The sequence below is a fragment of the Lactuca saligna genome, chromosome 4 (genome assembly GCF_052625555.1).
Source record: "Lactuca saligna cultivar CGN05327 chromosome 4, ASM5262555v1, whole genome shotgun sequence".
NCBI lineage: Eukaryota > Viridiplantae > Streptophyta > Magnoliopsida > Asterales > Asteraceae > Lactuca > Lactuca saligna.
The window spans coordinates 190,037,330-190,056,976 of record NC_136420.1 but is presented as its reverse complement, the minus strand read 5'-3'; the positions used below and the strand labels follow the sequence as shown (position 1 = coordinate 190,056,976).

The 19,647-nt window shown below is 37.6% G+C and overlaps 1 protein-coding gene across 1 annotated transcript; it reads right to left on the bottom strand.

The window, feature by feature from the left end:
• Window positions 1–458: 458 nt before the first annotated feature.
• Window positions 459–1,663, bottom strand: LOC145043185 (thioredoxin H-type-like). The gene is made up of 3 exons (XM_078991755.1): window positions 1,479–1,663; window positions 817–939; window positions 459–724 (listed from the first exon to the last, which is right to left on the bottom strand). Exons 1-3 carry the CDS (start codon window positions 1,563–1,565, stop codon window positions 575–577), a joined length of 360 nt encoding a protein of 119 aa, XP_078847881.1. The 5' UTR covers window positions 1,566–1,663; the 3' UTR covers window positions 459–574.
• Between the last annotated feature and the right edge of the window lie 17,984 nt (window positions 1,664–19,647).

Sequence of the window (19,647 nt, the reverse complement as noted above, 5' to 3'; positions counted from 1 at the left end):
ATAACTAATGTTTTCATTTGTTTCATTTATCATTTAATTTATTGAAAAATTACAATTTAAACAAAAATTAGTCATGTACTATGATGAGTACCCTAAAACGGTGTAGACATGATGATAAACTAACTAACACTTTTGATGTTTTATTGTTATGTTGCAAGTACTTTGGCCTTATACACGTACCAATAAAATGTCTAGCATTTCAATTTCAATCACATGTGATTAGTTTATGTTTTGCACAAGTCTCCATTTATATTGTTTGTTGGACCAAACTTCTGAATTGCCATAATATCATATAATAGACATGAAGTGTTACAGTTAATATATATGTTTTACAACTAACAAGTTACTTAAGGCATTGTTCACATAACCAAAAGTATTGTCTTAAACATCAACTATAAGCATCAACTAAAATTTAAGGGGCTAACTTAAAACAAGTAAAAAAACCCAAACACCAACCATAAAAAAGCCATTTTCTTCACATCACAGCAACTTCAATTTATGCATAAAGATAAACCACAAGTCATAAACAAGGTTACATAAAAAGTCGCTCACAATCTTTCATATTTAGAATACATTAAGCAGAAACAGTAGCCTCTCCTGCATGTTTAGCAACACATGCACTAAGTTCATCTTTCTTAGCACCCACAACCTTGTCCACTATCTCTCCATTCTTGAGGAACAAGAATGTAGGCATTGCCTCCACTGAGTACTCCTGAGCAATGCTCTGTAACACCAAGAAGCACAAATTCCTTACTTTTAAATACCCAAAATAACCCTAAAACAATCTGAATATGAAGATGATAGAAAGAAATTTACCTCAAGTTCATCAACATCAACCTTAAGGAAGGTAACATGGGGAATCTTTTTAGCAAGCTCAGCCAAGACTGGTGCAATCACACGGCATGGACCACACCATGAGGCTGTGAAATCCACAACCACCTGTCAAGATTTTCATTCAAATGTTTAAGTTCAGTTTTGCTAAATGACTAAAATGTTCTCTTTTTGTATTAGATTGCAGTCATGACACATGCCTAATATGATAGATTGATATAGCAATTCTCTCTGTTACGTCTTCTCAAAGGGACATATACTTTAGAAATTCGAAGTCTAAATCAATTCAAGATAAGCAACAAAAGAAACCCTAACCCGATATAACTTTAGCACCTTAGTTGGTGTCTCTGTCTCTAGATTTTGTATAATTAACTAAAATTGTCGGGGAAATTGTAATAAAGCAATTACACATGAGTCAATCCAACAAAGGTATGTCACGATTAAATGGGGAAAACCTTTCATTAGTTACTCGTATGAATCAATCAACGATCTGTGCATTCAGAGCTACTGAGTAATGAACATACTCAAAAGGATAAAGCCTCGAATTGAAGCAAATCCACAGAATCGAATGCATAACGAGTAAACTCGTATCGTAAAACAAAAACAAATTCTAAAGTGGATGAACATAACAAGGAAGTTGAGGTTACCAATTTGGCAGAGCCGGCGTGCTTGTCAAGCTGCTCCTTCCATTGGTCGACGGTGTGGCAGCCGATAACAACTCCTTCTGACGCCATTTTTCCCCCAAATTTGTCTCTCAAGAAAACCTAATTGGAATTCGTGTAGCTTTCAAATACGTGTTTATAGCTTCAAGTATTAATGAAGATTGCGTAGCACCGAAAGCTCTTTATATAGGGGATAGGGGCATATCCCTTTCAATCCCTCATCAAAATTACAGAAATGCCCTTCAACATCGTGGCTGTCGAATATAGGTCAAAAGATGACTTTTATTAAAATAAAAATAAATAAATAAATAAAGCCCAGAAAATGTAAACGCATATTTTTAATATTATAAAATTTATCGATCGGCATAAACAAAACGCGCGTCGTAAAACCTGACGTACGCGTTTGCGTGGCCCTGGATTGGGAATACTATATCTACATAAGGGCCTCGTGGCTTCTAGCACTAAATATATGAGGCATTTGGTTTTAAAAACAATCTTAAAGTCAAACTTTGTTTCTAATAATATATCTTAGTTATTAGAAGGATATCCGTTTATTCTTAAGGTTGTTTGATATATATATATATATATATATATATATATATATATATATATATATATATATATATATATATATATATATATATATATATATATATATATATATATATATATATATATATATATATATATATATATATAGGTATGATAATAAGCTGATTCTTATCTATCAAATTCAGATTGTTTGATATCATAGTTAGAAACCTCTGATTCAGTCATACAGTTTTTGTGACAACCCAAAATTTCTATCTTGTATATCTATTCAATTCAATCAAAGTCAGACTTCTTGTTGGCTATCTTTTAGCCATGTTTAAGGTATGTTTCAGTGTTATAAGCCTAGTACCTTCAAGGTTAAAGTGTTAGGTTGTATCATATAGAGTTCGATATGTAGCAAACAAGCCGGAAACTCCACCATAAGGAGTTTACGACCGTAAACTAGAGTTTACGGCCGTAAACACCTCATTGGCCGTAACTCATACCCATATATGAGTTATGCCTTCATTTCTAGTCATTCTTTACACTTCCAAGTCAAGAAAAGTCAACTCTCCTTCAACTATCATCAAGCTTTCACCTTGATCTTCCAAAATGTAAGAATTCCTTCCATTTTAATTGTTGTTATCCTTCTTAATCTTGTATCACCCATTAATTTCATCCATAAAAATCATGTTTTTGGGTAGATCTTCAAGTATTCATCACTTTCACCAAGAACACCTACTTGTTCTTGGGTCATGAACCCCCTCAAAGCCTCCAAAGTGTAAGTATTTCTTCCATATTCTAGTTAGGCTTGATAAACACCTGATTTGGTTCATGTTTTGGCCTTCAAACTCATCTAAGTCCAAACCTAGGACCAAGAACACTTAGGTAATGCTTGTTAGGGCCTTAGATCACCTCGTTTGCAAGCTTTTCACTGAGTGTACAGCCGTAAACTCCATGACCGTACACTCATTGGCCAAAATCACCTCTTTGGCCGCAAACACTAGCCGAACACACCTGTGGTCGTACACCACATGGTCGTACACTTACTAGTGTGTCCGTAAACCCATTTTATGCGATCATTAGTACTCCTAACACTTCAATATAAGTGTTTCCTAGTCCCTAAAGTGGTTTCCTTGCATGATTAGCTGTTTATACACTAATTATATACATATATGTGTCATTATATGCTTATTAGGATCCGTTGTGCTCAAAACTTCACTTGACACGTAGCATCCTACAATCAATCTTTCAGTCAAACCACTCACTGCAGGTGAGTTCATACTCCTAACTAACCTTTAAATGATTTTGAATGCTTTTATGGGGGGGGGGGGGGGGGGGATACAAGTTGAAACATTATAGTTATTATATCAATCATATGTGATTAATAACTATCAAATAGATAAATTTCTTATACTTCAAAACTGTATTATCAAACAAGCTATTTCAAAACCCTTTTATCAAACTCATATATATGCTAGATTCTTTATCAAACTCTTTTAAACTTATACATTATCAAAATCATGTCTATACAGATATGATTAGATAAATAAGATTTAAAGGATTTAGGACTGATAACTCACTTTATTTCCTGTTTCTTGTTTGGTTGTGGACTTAGAGACTAGTAAGAGCTTTAGGAACTCCAAATCTTAAGAATAACTTCTTTAGAAATTGTACCACCAGCCGAGCATCATTAGTTGGTAATGCTTGTGCCTCCGCCCATTTAGACATGTAATCAACCGCCACCAAGCTGTATTTATTCCCTTTGGACATTAGGGAAGGTCCCATAAAATCAATCCCCCACGCATCAAATATTTCACAAATTTGAATACTATGTTGGGGCATTTCATTTCGAGATGATATATTCCCCGCTCGTTGGCACGAATCACATTCTTTGACGAATTGACTAGCATCTTTAAAAATTGTGGGTCAATAAAACCCAATATCAAAACTCTTCCTAGCTGTATAGTGTGCTCCATGATGTCCACCGGCGGGCACGCTATGACAATGTGCCAAGATTTCTCGACTTTCCTTCCTGAATACACATCTTCTTATCATTCCGCCTGTGCAGCTTCGAAAGAGATACGAATCATCCCAAAAGTAGTACTTAATTTTTTAAAAGAATTTCTTCTTTTGTTGGCAGGTCAAGTCTTTTGGAATGTAATTGGTTGCTAAATAGTTAGCGATGTCTGCAAACCATGGCATTTCTCCGGATACTACTAAAAGGTATTCATTGGGAAAATCGTCTCCAATCTTGTTTTCTTCCAACTTCTCCAAATACGGGTTCTCTAATCTTGACAAATGGTCGGCTGCTACGTTTTCCATTCCCTTTTTATTGCGTATTTCAATGTCAAACTCTTGCAAAAGTAAGACCCAATGTATCAATTGGGACTTAGCATCTTATTTAACAAAAAGATACTTCAAGGTTGAATGGCCGGTAAAAACTATAGTCTTGGATAACACCAAATAAGGGAGAAACTTATCAAAAGCGTATACCACAACTAGTAGCTCCTTCTCGGTAGTAGTGTAGTTCTCTTGAGTTGGTTTCAATGTCTTGCTTGCATAGTAGATCGGTTGAAAATGCTTGTCAACTCTTTGTCCCAAAACAGCTCCTACAGCATAATCACTTGCATCACATATTAGTGTAACGCCCGTAGATCCGGGCTAGTCACTTTAGAGATAATAGGGGTCGAAAACGACTTTTCGACAAAAGATTATCTAGAATAAATAATCTTAAACAAGTTGTAGAATATGTCTCAAGGGTTCCGTACATATAAAGAACGCCGAAATTCGAGTTATAACGAAGAAGTTATGGCTCGTCGAAGTTTTACAGCAAAACCGACACGACACCGGGAGATGTAAAAAGTGAATTTACGATAGAAAATTTTTTAGCCTTAGTGATCTAAACCAAAGCTGTAGTATATGTTAAACTGAGAACATCCATAAAAAGAACGCCCAAATCTGACTTTGTATAAGGAAGTTATGATTTATCTAAGATTCGGCTTAGCAATGTACGACCTGAAACTCAAATTTTAGTTCGAGCGGTTTCTGGCTTACGCGACCTAAATTAGAGTTGAAGATCTCATTAATAGGAACTTAATGGTAAAAATACAGACGAAAACGGAGTCCGCATGAAGGAATTACGAATTCTTCGCGGTTATTTAACAGTCTAAACTCCTCCTACTGTTAAATTTAAGATCGGTCAAGAATTAGCCGACGAAGTCTAAATGAAAGTTTTAGATCTTGTTTTTACCTACGCGTGGAAAAAAATAACATCGAAAACGGAGCTCATATGCGAAATTAACAGGGTTTAGAAGTCGGTAGGATGCTGCTGCAAAAGGAGTGACGTGGCTGAATAAGGGCCAAGGCTTTCTCCCCAAGGTAAGCCACCAGAGGGTGACACCTGGCATGGACTCGACGAGTAGAATTGTTTTCCAGCCTATAAATAGAGGTGTTGGGCTCCCTCATTCTTCACACCTTCCCAACTTTAGTTTCTCTCTCTAAACTCTCTCTCTAACCCCCCAAAATGCCTAGGGAACCTCCCTAGCACCCGAAGGAAGCCCTAAGGCTCCCGGATTCTAGAGAAAAGAGCCTTTCAGCTTGGGAATGCTGCTCCAGCGAAGCCAGGTTTTCGAGAAAACCCGCTGTAAGTGAGCTACGCCTAACCTATCTTTAGTATAACTTTTGTTTTAATATAGTAATGTTATTAGGACCTTATAATAAGTAATTGGGCTATTATTATGGGTTATATAAGTATTTTTAACACTTATATAATAGTAAGAATAGCTAGACTATTAATTAGTCTCGGTGAATATTAAACTAAACCCTAGTGGTAATGATACTAGGTTTTGTCGAAGGAAATTGCTTTAAGAGTAACGAAGTGTTGTCCGAGTACCGAGTCACCACCTTATCAAGTGAGTGCATAGTTACTTTCATCTTACACATAGATATGAAGTATTTTATATAAACTACGTGCTATGTGTGCATATTATCTGTATACCTGCTATCTATGCTGGATGAACGATTTTATACAAGTTTTAAATGATTTAAACTGTATATGTATTTTATATCTACAAATATGTTGGGTATAACATGGGTAGATGAATAATGAGAGATAAAAGATGATATGAGTGATCATTGGCAGCTATGGACTTAGTGCATATTGAATAAATGCTGGTAGCTATGAACTTAGTACCTGATAGATAAACGTTGGTAGCTATGGAATTAGTACCCGATGAATGAACTTTAGCAGCTATGGAATTAGTGCTTTATGAATGAGCATTGGCAGCTATGGACTTAGTGCCAATCCTATAACCCTGGAAGCAAAGGACTTCATAACGAACGAATACAGGATAGATGACTCTTAGGGTAGACTCTTAAGAGTAAGGAAGATAATAGGGATGGGTAATTGGGTTGATTATTTGATTGTTTAAACATAATAATTATATTATTGTAGGTTGAAAACCCTATGTACTCACCAAGTTTCCCAACCTGACCCATTCGGTTTATTCATATCATAGGTGTTGATATGATGTCACATTACACTTAGAGATTAAGGAGATATAAATCACTAGTGATAATGAATGTAAGTTATGTTTATGCTTATGTTTCTGTATTGACGATGACATCCCAAATGTTTTAAAATGAATAAAAATATTTTTCTTGGGAAATGATTTGATAACGTATTTATCATGTTTTACTGGGAACAAAATCCGTTCCGTTTTTATTAAAAGAGATACTATGATTTTTATAAAGCATAAACAAAATCGGTCTTTTCTGGCTGTGAAAATGGGGATGTCACAATTAGCTCAAAAGGAAAATTCCAATTTGGTGCTATCATGATAGGAGTAGTGGTTAATCTTTCCTTTAACAAATTAAATGCTTCATGACATTCCTCAGAGAACTCAAATGGGGCATCCTTCAATAGCAATTGAGTCAAAGGTCTAGTAATCTTCGAAAAATCCTTGATGAAGCGGCGATAAAATCTCGCATGTCCTAGAAAACTCCTTAACCCTTTTACATTAATTGGAGAGGGTAGCTTAGCTATTGTGTCCACTTTTGCTCTATCCACTTCTATCCCTTTCCTTGAAACTTTGTGACCCAATATAATTCCTTCTTTCACCATGAAGTGGCATTTTTCTTAATTAAGGACAAGGTTTGTCTTCTCACATCTAGCTAGTATCAAGTCCAAATTAGATAAGCAATCTCCAAAAGATGACCCGAGTACCGAGAAATCATCCATAAAAACCTCCATAAACTTTTCGATCATATCATGAAAATTGGCCATCATGCACCTTTGGAAAGTAGCCGGTGCATTGCATAACCTAAAATGCATGCGTCTATATGCAAATGTTCCACTCGGGCATGTAAAAGTGGTCTTCTCTTGGTCTTGGGGGTCAATTGGAATTTGAAAATACCCCGAAAACAAATCAAGAAAACAATAATATAAATGGTCGGAGAGTCTTTCGAGCATTTGATCGATAAAAGGCAAGGGGAAGTGAGCCTTGCATGTGGCATTATTTAGCTTCCTATAATCTATGCAAACTTGCCACCCGGTCACCGTTCTTGTTGGAATTAATTCGTTCTTCTCATTAGCTACCACCGTCATGCCTCCTTTTTTCGGTACCACTTGCACCGGGCTCACCCACGGGCTATTGGAGATTGAGTAAATGATTCTGACATCGAGTAGTTTAACCAACTCTTTTTTTACAACTTCTTGCATGTTCGGGTTAAGTCCTCTTTGGCGATGAACTACCGGTTTAGCTCCATCTTCCAAATTAATTTTATGCGAGCATAGGTTGGACTAATTCCTTTAATGTCAGTTATCTTCCATTCTATAGCACCCTGCCTCTTCTTTAACACACCCACTAGACTTTCTTTTTCATGCTTGGCAAATCACCAACTATAATTATAGGTTTTTGTTGGCCATCTTCAAGAAACGCATACTCCAAGTGATCTAGTAGTGCTTTAAGTTCAGTTTTTGCGTTCTGAATGTTGAACACGTCGAGTCTAGTGAGGGTACTCGTCGAGTCCTTCGTAAATTATGTGACTAGTCGAGTTTCTTTAGGCGGACTCGTTGAGTAGATCAAGGCTACTCGGTGAGTCGAGTGTTCTGCATTTCTTATCAGATCATTATACTAAGCTTCCTCGAGCAGTCTTTCTATTTCCAGTAGGTCTCTTTCCGTATCAAATTCTTCTCCATGCGTGATGGTGGTCTTATTTTGCTTATCTTCGTTCCATTCATCCAATAATTCTTCTAACATATCAATGAAAAAGGCGGTGTCATCACTATTTCGCGGATGCTTCATCGCTTGATCAATCCCAAAAGTAACTGATTTGTCTCCTACCCGAAGAGTAAGTTTGGAGTCTCGCTTGTCAACTATAGCACTTGTGGTGTTAAGAAAAGGTCTTCCAAGTATGATTGTGTGACAACTCAAAAATTTCCATTCAGCGAAACCATCCACTTCAATAGAAGCCAAGCTTGTTGCTGCTAACTTTCAAACTTTTGGGACAAGTTTGAGCAATTCAGGATTTACACTTAAGGAGATGTCAGGAGAGAGGTTGCACTTGGGTTTTGTGCAACTCTATTATTCCAAAACTCTATGATATTAGAGTTCATTCCGGGAATAAAATATTTTCTGCCAAAAATCCTAGGACTATATATAGGATTCTGAACCAAATTATTCATTAGTTACAATTCCAACTAGAGAAAAGCCAAATTCTCTCTCACGGATCTTCGAACTTTTGTTCCGGAACGTAAGTACTTCTATCTAGTGTTGTTTTAAAGCTTTATATATACTTAATACACTAGAAATCATAGGAAAACACCAAGATATGTGAGTTTACCGCCCAAGAACACCTTGGGGAGTAAACTCCATTTCAAGGGCCAAAGTGTGCCCAATGACCCCTAGACCTTGGAAACCAAACATGGGACAAACCTTGACATGTTTAGGCATCAAAAACAATTAAAATCAAGGACCAAAAGTGAGTTCACGTCCAAGGAAGTTCTTGGGCCGTGAACTCCATTTTAGTGTGCCAAAATGCCCCAAATGCCTTCCATAGACCAAGAGACAAGCATAGAACTTTAACTAGATGTCTTTAGGACCCAAAACAACCAAAATATCATCTCCCACAAGTGTTTACAGCCGCAAACACATGACCAAATGGTCCATGGGCCGTAAACTCAAAGTAGAGGTGTTTTGATGCCACAAACACTTCCAAGGGCTTAGGCATGATTTTAGAATGCTTCTTTATGACCTTTAGGACCCTAATAAACATATTTGGCCATGATTTTACGGTTGTAAACTCATTTGGGCCGTAAACATGCCAAAAGTGCCAAAAGATGAGGTCTTTCTCATCCTAGGTTAAAGCTAATGTCCCTAAATCACCCCCTAGGCTTCAAACTTGCACTAACCCATGAGTAACCATGAGTTTACGGCCTTAAACTCCCTTGGGCCGTGAACTCATGGTAGTACACTCATTTAAGTGCCTTTATACCCTCCTAGGTTGAATCACATGTGATTCCAACACTTGGTTAAGGTGTTTCCAAGTCCCGGAAAGTGTTTCCTTTCATATAGTTGTTTATAAACACTATATTCATGTCATTATGTGTCCTTAAATATCATTTAGGACTTATTGTGTCTCAGAACTTCATTCGTGGAACTTCTCATCCGTACGCGCATACCCGTTTGAATCACCCACATCAGGTGAGTTCATACCCCGTAATGAATCTTTTAACTATTTTAATTGTTTTAAGGGGGGGGGGGGGGAATACAAGTTGAACACACTGATAATTGTGTAATTATTTGTTGTTAATCATTCTTTCAAAATGTTACTTATGTTATTTATAAGTTGTTAAAACATTTCAAAACTCTTCTAAAGGTTATGTTACTTTATAGTTATACAAAATTCCATTTTTAAAGTATAAGCATAACTTTGTAGATAAATGAGTCTTTTCAGTATCAGTCCAGTTAGAACATTAGTAAACTATTATAGGTATAGTTTAGGAAATGCTATTCATTACTTCTAGTAAAATGAAGCACACACAGAACAAAACAGAACAGAACAGAACAATACCAGAACATAACATAACGAACAAGTAAATTTGCTATAGCATGATAACACGCAGACATGATCTAACTTTTGTTGGATAAGGTGTCTAAGTCCATAACTATTTCTGGTATGTACTTGACCCGACCCGGCATGGTCCATTTGGGTTGCATGGCACCATGCAATTGGATAGACTAAATGAGAGAAATAACACTTGGAGATTATTAATATATTATAAGTTCTAATATATTAATAATATTATTTGATTAGTTTGATCAAGAATTAATTTAGAATTAATTAAGTGATCAAAAGATAACTAATTAAATATATGGGTTGATTATGTAAATCATCCATATCTTGTATAGTGGGCTAAAAGGCTCCATGGACCATCAAGTTGGGTTCCACCCATAGGATGCTCCATGGATGCTCCATGGGAGTTACAAACCCATGGGTCATGGAAATGAAGAGTCATGACACATTAGGGTTTAACCCTAGATGTGTCAACACTATATAAGTAACATATTCTCCACCCAAAATCGGCTACACTAAGAATCAAGAGGGCTTGGCCGATTTTGAGAAGTGAGTATTCTCTCATAAGTTCTTCCAAGAGCATTTGGTGTTGTGTGAAGCACTTGAGGCATCACACTTGGGGTGCTAGGCTCACAAGGTTTCAAGGAACACAAACAACAAGAAGGTAAGTTATTATATCTATACTTTATGTTAAAATTGTTCCCCATGTATGCTAGATAGGAATATAACCTTGGAATTCAACTTTGCATGACAATTAGACAAACATAGATCCAAGGTTATTAGGGTTGCATGTACACTTAGGAAGTGTTAGAATGCTCAAAACCCATCAGTGGTATCAGAGCCTAGGCTTGTTTGCTCTTATTTGTGCTTAAAAGTTGAAAACAGAATCGGAAATTTTGCTGTCTGCTAATGGACTCGTCGAGTCTATAGGGGGGACTCGTCGAGTCCATGAGTATCTTCAACCAACTCGGCGAGTCAGTTCGTGCACTCGGCGAGTAGGGTCGACTGAGTGCAGATTTTCGATTCAGTTGCTGGAAATGAATTAGAAACATTACCCTAAACTGTTTTGGTAATTGAAAACTTGTTTTTTGGTGGTGTAATGTCTTTGCTAATTCATTTACAACAACTAGTTATCAAAATTACAAAGTTTTATGTAATTTTTGATTGTGTTCATATTCATGTTCTTGTTCTTATGATGTTTTAGATAATCATAGGAATTATTTGTAACCTATGTGGTAGATTAATTCTTGATCATAATGTGTTTTAATGGAGTCCATAACTTATCCTTAAGTTATGGAAAACCAAGAGTCACACTTGAGTTAAAACCATTAAGAAAACACAAGAGTTAGAAAAATGAAGAGTCTTCATTTTATTACTCTATTAAACTCATAAGTTACAAGAAATGAAAAGTTTTGAAAGTTACAAAACTTGCCCTCAAATTTTGGAACAAGTAAAGTTAAGTTAAAACTTTAAGTTCCACCCCCTAGAATTTTAAAAGTTAAAATTCAACCCTTATACTTATATTATGATGATTTAATAATTATATATATATGTATAAGAATAAAGTCGTCTTACCGCTAGTACGCCTCATTCACGAAGCCGGTCTATAAGGTGAGTATAAGGTTGTTGCCTATAAAATGGTGACTTAATGGGTGAACATTCTCACCCACCGCTTGCTTGACTGGTGGAGGGTCGTTAGCCGAACGGGTAAGACAAGGACTTATAAATTCTCATTCAAAGTACGATGAATATAATAAAGTAACTAAATGTTTATTAAATTCCCAATCTTAGTTACTTTAGGAAAAATGTGAATAAGATGCTAATCCATGAAATTACACTTTACACTTTGTCTAAGTCGTTGGTGGAGCGTGTGTGGTTAACCGGCACACTAACTTGGACTTAACAAGGTAGGTAAAGGGTGACTTAAGGTTTATTATAGTATTGGTGGAGCGTGTGTGGCTTACCGGCACATCGATTGAGTGATAAACTTTAAGGGTACCAAGTGATTTGCATGGTTACTTCACACCTCGTTTTGTGATCCTCGGCATCCCAGTCACAAAACCTGGAGGGCACTCTCGAGATTGAAACATGCCTTTGAAAAGTTCATTGAATCTCAAAGAATCTAGGAATTTCTAAAACCAATAAATACTAAATATCTAATATTTCGGTTTTCGTGGTGGAAATTGGTGAATCGTCATTCACCTACCTTTCAAATATAGTATAGCTTAGATTACGGCATACCTCTTCTAAGTTATATTATATTGTGATTGGATCCTAGCCTTAATATTACATTTGGGTGTTTTATTAAGGACTCTCTTAAATCTATACTAAACTTGTCCTTCCTTTTCAGATGTCTTCAAATAATGCTTCTGGCTCGAATCCTAATGGCTCCTTTACTCTTATGAGTCTGTGTGGGAAAGTCACCTTTGATGGATCCAACTTCAATAAATGGATCAGAAACATCAGGATGATTACCCGCTACGAGGACAAAGAATATGTCCTTGACAAGGAGCTTAAGGAAATCGACGAGTCCACTGCAACTTCCCAGGAGATTGCTGACTTTCATACTCATGAAAGAGATGCAACCAAGGTGGCTTGCATCATGTTGGCCACCATGACAGCTGAACTCCAAAAGTCTTATGAAGATTTCTACCCTTATGAAATGCACCAAGATTTGATGGAAAGATACCATCAAAGTGCACGACAAGAGAGGTACGAAGTCATCTGCTCCATGATAACAACCATGATGAAGGACGGAGAGTCCGTCACGAGCCACATGCAGAAAATGCAAAGGTATGTGGATCGTTTGCTGAAGCTCAATGTGAACTTCCCTGAGGAGCTTGCAATAGATATCATTTTGCACTCCTTACCATCGTGCTATGATCAATTCCGCATGACATATCACATGAACAAGGAAGAGGTCACCCTCAGCAAACTTCAGGGACTTCTCAAGACCGCAGAAACAGGTCTTAAGGGGAAGTCGGTTGCTATCACTCCTACTCCAGACTCAACTCCGGTCTTGGCAATCGGGCAAAGTCGAGGGAGGAAGAGAAAGAGATCTTCGAAGGGTACCAAGGCTCGGACTCTTGATGGCTCTTCTTCAAGTGGAACCAAGAAAGGTTTCATTACTCCTTCTTCTGACCCAAAAGAGGCTGAATGCTTCTATTTCCATGAAAAAGCTCATTGGAAGCGGAACTGCCCAAAGTACCAGCAGGATGTGAAGGATGGGAAAGTCAAACCCAACCATGCAGGTATTTACACTATCATTTCTAATAACTCACCCCATTCGAAATCTTGGGTCCTTGATACCGGTTGCGGTATTCATATTTGTTGTGACTTGCAGGGACTAGGAAGAAGTGAGAATGTGGAGCAAGGAAGAATAAACTTAATCATGGGGAATAGGAAAGTTACACCTGTCACCAAGATTGGAGTTTATACTTTACCGCTAAGTAGTGGGTTAAATTTAGATTTGAATAAATGTTGTTAATCGCCGGAAATGGCAAGAAATATTATTTCCTTTCATGCATTGTACAAACAAGGTTTCACCTTTTCGTTTGATAATGAAGTTGGTTCGATTAATGCTTTCTTTAATAATGTACTTTATTTTAAAGCATTACCTTGTGATGGTGTGTATGAAGCTGTATCTATTGTAGATAACTTAGGAAATAATGTTTTGTGTATTGATTCTACTAATAATAATAACTTGGATAAAGCATCATTATGACATTGTCGTCTTGGACATATAAGCAAGAAACGCATAGGCCAACTCCAAAAAGATGGAGTCTTGGAGTCGTTTGACCTAAAGTCAAATGATAGTTGCGAATCATGCTTACTTGGAAAAATGACAAAGTCATCCTTCACAGGCTCGTGTGAAAGGGGTGAAGGTTTGTTGGACCTTATACACACGGATGTGTGTGGACCATTCAAACATGCCACAAGAGATGCTAATCGTTATTATTTGACTTTTACTGATGATTACAGTAGATATGGATATGTCTACTTAATCAAGCATAAGTCGGAGACTTTCGAGAAGTTTAAGGAATTTAAACAGGAAGTCGAGAATCAATTGGGCAGGAACATTAAGATGCTTCGATCCGATCGAGGTGGTGAGTATCTTAGTTCAGAGTTCCTCGACTATCTAAAGGAATGTGGGATTGTCTCACAATTGACACCTCCCAGGACACCGCAGTTGAATGGTGTGGCTGAGAGGCGTAATCGAACCTTGTTGGACATGGTTCATTCCATGATGAGTCGAGCTTCGCTACCAATCTCATTCTGGGGGTATGCCTTAGAGACTGCCGCCCATATCCTTAATCTAGTCCCTACAAAGAAAGTTGCCAAAACTCCTCACGAGATGTGGACTGGTAAAGTACCTAAACTAGACCACATCAAGATTTGGGGTTGCGAGGCTTTCGTAAGACGCGAGACTCATGATAAGCTCGAACCCCGAAGTGAGAGGTGTATTTTCATCGGCTACCCACAACAATCCTTTGGTTACCTCTTCTACAGACCTAGTGACAATGTGGTCTTTGTAGCAAGAAGAGGAGTCTTTCGAGAAAGAGAGTTTATAAGCCAAGGAGACAGTGGGAGGCAAGTTGATCTTGAAGAAATTCAAGAGTCAAGTGGTGAAGGAACTTCAAACTCTAGCCCTCAACTTGAGGAGGAAACTCCTGTTGAGCCAATTGACGAATCTGTACCTCTGAGGCGTTCCACGAGAGTTAGGAGTGCACCTGAGCATTACTATGGATTCCATATTACTGCAGAAGGTGAGACACTTATTAGTGATGAGACACTAGTAAGTCAAGATGACCCTAACAGCTACGAGGAAGCCATGGCAGGCCCCGAGTCTGCTAAATGGAAAGAGGCTATGGATAGCGAGATACAATCCATGTATGACAATCAAGTTTGGAACTTGGTTGAGAATGTACCAGGTTGAAAGACTATAGGGTGCAAATGGGTCTTCAAGAAGAAGACCGACATGGATGGTAAAGTACACACTTATAAGGCTAGACTGGTTGCAAAGGGCTTCTCTCAAATTCCTGGAGTGGATTATGATGAGACCTTGTCTCCGGTAGCCAAGATTAAGTCTATTCGGGTTCTGTTAGCCATAGCCGCATTTCATGACTATGAAATTTGGCAAATGGATGTCAAAACCGCTTTCCTTAATGGAAAGTTGGCTGAAGATGTTTACATGAGTCAGCCAGAGGGTTTTGTCAGCAACAAGTACCCTAATAGAGTGTGTAAGCTTGAGAAATCCATTTATGGATTAAAGCAAGCACCTCGCAGATGGAATCTTTGCTTTGATGAAAAGGTCAAGGAATTTGGCTTTTCTAGGAGTGAAGATGAATCTTGTGTATATGTCAAGGCTAGTGGGAGTATAGTTAGCTTTTTGGTATTGTATGTGGATGACATACTACTCATAGGAAACGACATTCCAACCCTGCAGGAAGTAAAGTCCTGGCTTGGAAAGTGTTTCGCTATGAAGGACCTTGGTGAAGCTGCCTATATTTCGGGGATAAGGATCTTGAGAGATCGAAGTAAAAGACTAATTGGACTTAGTCAAAGTACCTACTTGGAGAAGGTTCTGAAGAGATTCAGAATGCAAGACTCCAAGAAAGGAGAGTTGCCCATCCAGAGTAGCGCCAAGTTGAGTAAGACACAAAGCCCTAGCACTGAGGCTGAGATAGCAGAAATGAGTCGAGTACCTTATGCTTCGGCTGTAGGTTCGATCATGTATGCTATGACGTGTACTCGACCTGATGTAGCCTTTGCCTTAAGCATGGTTAGCAGGTTTCAGGGGAACCCTGGCAAGGCACACTGGACTGCGGTAAAGAATATTCTCAAGTACCTACGAAGGACTAAGGACTGGGTCCTTACCCTCGGTGGGAGTGATGACTTGAGAGTTATAGGGTATAGTGATGCTAGCTTCCAGACTGATAGGGATAACTTCCGCTCTCAGTCGGGCTGGGTCTTTACCCTAAATGGAGGAGCAATTTCTTGGAAGAGTTCCAAGCAAGAGACAGTGGCAGATTCTACTTGTGAATCAGAGTATATTGCAGCTAGCGAAGCGGCAAAGGAGGCGTTATGGCTGAGGAACTTCATTGGAGACCTTGGAGTTGTACCAGCTATTAAAGAGCCGATGGAAATTTTCTGTGATAGTGAAAGTGTTGTTGCCTTAGCCAAGGAACCAAGGGATCACGGGAGATCCAGACACATCGACAGAAAATACCATTTCATCAGACATCGGATCGAAGAAGGACTCCTCGTGGCAAAGAAGGTATCATCAGATGAGAATCCGGCAGATCCCCTCACGAAGGGACTGACTCGGGTTAAGCATCTCCAGCATGCTCGGAGCATAGGGCTGAAGGATGATATTAGATTTAGTAGTTAGATAATCTCGAAATTTGTAAAGTGTAATTGACATTTGATGATGAATAAAAGTGTTTTATTTATGAGTAAAGTGTTGCTATCTCTTGTCGATCGTTTACTATATTTCTTTTGCATGTTTTGACTTCCAGAATAATTTTGTTTGGTATAACATATTATTCAAACCTCCACAGTCGGTCATATGTCGGAAGTAGGTATGAATCAAGACTGTCATGTTTGGTTGTAGAGGTATGGGACAAGGCTACAACAATCATGAGTGCTCATAAGTTCTGAGCATTGGACTTAACCCACGCTCACTGGAATCACTTCATGGAATTCTATCTCGAGTGATCGTGAGACGGTAATATCATATGAATCTTTAAACCTAGAGATATGATTTGTTACTTACAAGTTGGTTATGCATTGATTGTACGAAAAACGCATTGGTAACTCGATGTTATAAAATCGCGCTCTTATGTGTAATTCAATGAGTAGTAGAACAAACATATGAGTCGAAGTTTATCTGTTCCTTCTTGGATTAGAAGCTGATATCTGGGCCCCTCGATGATTTTGTTTTGACCTATGTACCGGGCCCGGTTAGAACTAAATTGATGTGTTCAATGAAGTTCTTTGTCAAACAAATCGGAAATCGGGAAACAAATGTTGGACAATAAGTAAGACATTGTTCCATGTATTTGTCCGACTGATATCTAGAACAGAGGATTATATGATCACTTATCTTAAATGGCGTACCATCATTTTCTCAGTTTCGAGAAACCTTGTAAAGAGCTACGATTGTCGATCGGTTCCTGAAGTCATACTTGCAATAATAGTTATTAGACTTATCCAAGTGGGAGACTGTTGGATAAGGTGTCTAAGACCATAACTATTTCTGGTATGTACTTGACCCGACCCGGCATGGTCCATTTGGGTTGCATGGCACCATGCAATTGGATAGACTAAATGAGAGAAATAACACTTGGAGATTATTAATATATTATAAGTTCTAATATATTAATAATATTATTTGATTAGTTTGATCAAGAATTAATTTAGAATTAATTAAGTGATCAAAAGATAACTAATTAAATATATGGGTTGATTATGTAAATCATCCATATCTTGTATAGTGGGCTAAAAGGCTCCATGGACCATCAAGTTGGGTTCCACCCATAGGATGCTCCATGGATGCTCCATGGGAGTTACAAACCCATGGGTCATGGAAATGAAGAGTCATGACACATTAGGGTTTAACCCTAGATGTGTCAACACTATATAAGTAACATATTCTCCACCCAAAATCGGCTACACTAAGAATCAAGAGGGCTTGGCCGATTTTGAGAAGTGAGTATTCTCTCATAAGTTCTTCCAAGAGCATTTGGTGTTCTGTGAAGCATTTGAGGCATCACACTTGGGGTGCTAGGCTCACAAGGTTTCAAGGAACACAAACAACAACAAGGTAAGTTATTCTATCTATACTTTATGTTAAAATTGTTCCCCATGTATGCTAGATAGGAATATAACCTTGGAATTCAACTTTGCATGACAATTAGACAAACATAGATCCAAGGTTATTAGGGTTGCATGTACACTTAGGAAGTGTTAGAATGCTCAAAACCCATCAACTTTAATGTGAATTACACGGCTTGCATGGATTTGCTCGGGTCATGTTTGGTTCCCTCAATATCCATACATGAGAGCGGGTTAGTAGGGGTTCTAGCTTTCACATTATGACCGTAATAAAACACATATATGTTTTTAGGTTGTTAGTACCCCCGTATGTCATTATAAACGACATCAGGGTACTCATTTCTCCCATTACTTTCTTAAAGTTTCGGTAACACTAGAAGGTTAATCTATTCTCTAATCGGGATAGGTTATAAACTAAGGAGAATGTACTTTTCAGTTTACAAAGGAACATTAGAGTCTTGGTAGAAGACTGCTTTCATAATAATCGAGTCTTGGTAGAAGGCTACTTTTAAAAGTTAGGACCGTAATGCTAATCTTATGATTCCTTAATGTATACACTATAGGATACATATATGCTAATAGATTCCGACAGCTAACAGGATGTGTGTTCTCCGTCTCATTGCATGTTCTCGTTGGATTGGGGTCTTGAACTGAGTTCCCACAATCTATTATCTACCCGAACCTATATATATTGATGCTTAGTATACGTTAAGTCATCATAAGGGTACCAGGTATGGATCAGGTTATAGGACACAGGGTCAATGCACAGTTTTCCTAGTACAAAACTTTCGTTTCAAAGTCAGTACTTTTGGTATACAAAACTAGCGATTTCCCAGTTAAGGGCTTAATCCATATTATTAAGCCAGTACATTTTTCAAGACTTTAAGTGAGTTAAATCTATAACACCTTAGTTTATACACCATGTTTATATATAAAACTAGTATCCGACAACTAGTAGGATGTGTGCTCTTTGATGTACGTCATGTTCCCGTTGGATGTGGGTTTACACCGAGGTTACCCAATCTACTATCTACCCGATATCAAATTATATATAGCAGTATAAATAAAGCTATTATAAAAGTAATAACTATAGTCAATATTTTATTATAAGAAATATAGGTTTTCTTAAAAGGAACTCTCCATTAGATTTAAAGGAACCATTACAAATAACTCCATGAGTAACAAGTGAATACACCATGGTTATATATGACAACGATCTAACAACCAATGGAATGTGTGCTATCCGCCTTACTTACTGTACCCCGTTGGGTTGTGGGTTGAGGGCAGATGCGCACAATCGATTGTTTGTTTACTCCAGGTATATATAACTTGTACCCACTTATTACGCATAGAAAGGCTTGTAGTTTCATTTTACTTAACTTCCATTAAAGTAGGAAATATAGGATTTTCTAGAGGAACTGGCGATCATTTCAAAACAGATCTTACAACTTACATTACTTTTACATATACTTTTTTCCACATTTTACAGCTTACTCACATCACTAAAATCTTATGAACTCACTAGCTTAATTGCTGATCAACTCTTTCAAATAACTTGTATTCTCAGGAGACTATTAGACAGGTGCTCGTGCTGGGACTTCAGAAGACGGAGCATTATAGCTTCAAGTCTTGTTTTGTTATTTGTTTATGACTTCTATGTTTTGTGAACACATACATTGTAAACACTTTCTTTCTAAATGAAATGGTT

Bases quoted from the DNA above. Each gene is read 5' to 3' on its own strand.
- LOC145043185 (XM_078991755.1), bottom strand. From the start codon at position 1,565: ATGGCGTCAGAAGGAGTTGTTATCGGCTGCCACACCGTCGACCAATGG. The intron at 940-1,478 runs GTAACCTCAACT...AAATCTTGACAG, and splicing joins ACGCCGGCTCTGCCAAATTG to GTGGTTGTGGATTTCACAGC. The intron at 725-816 runs GTAAATTTCTTT...TTGGTGTTACAG, and splicing joins TTGATGTTGATGAACTTGAG to AGCATTGCTCAGGAGTACTC.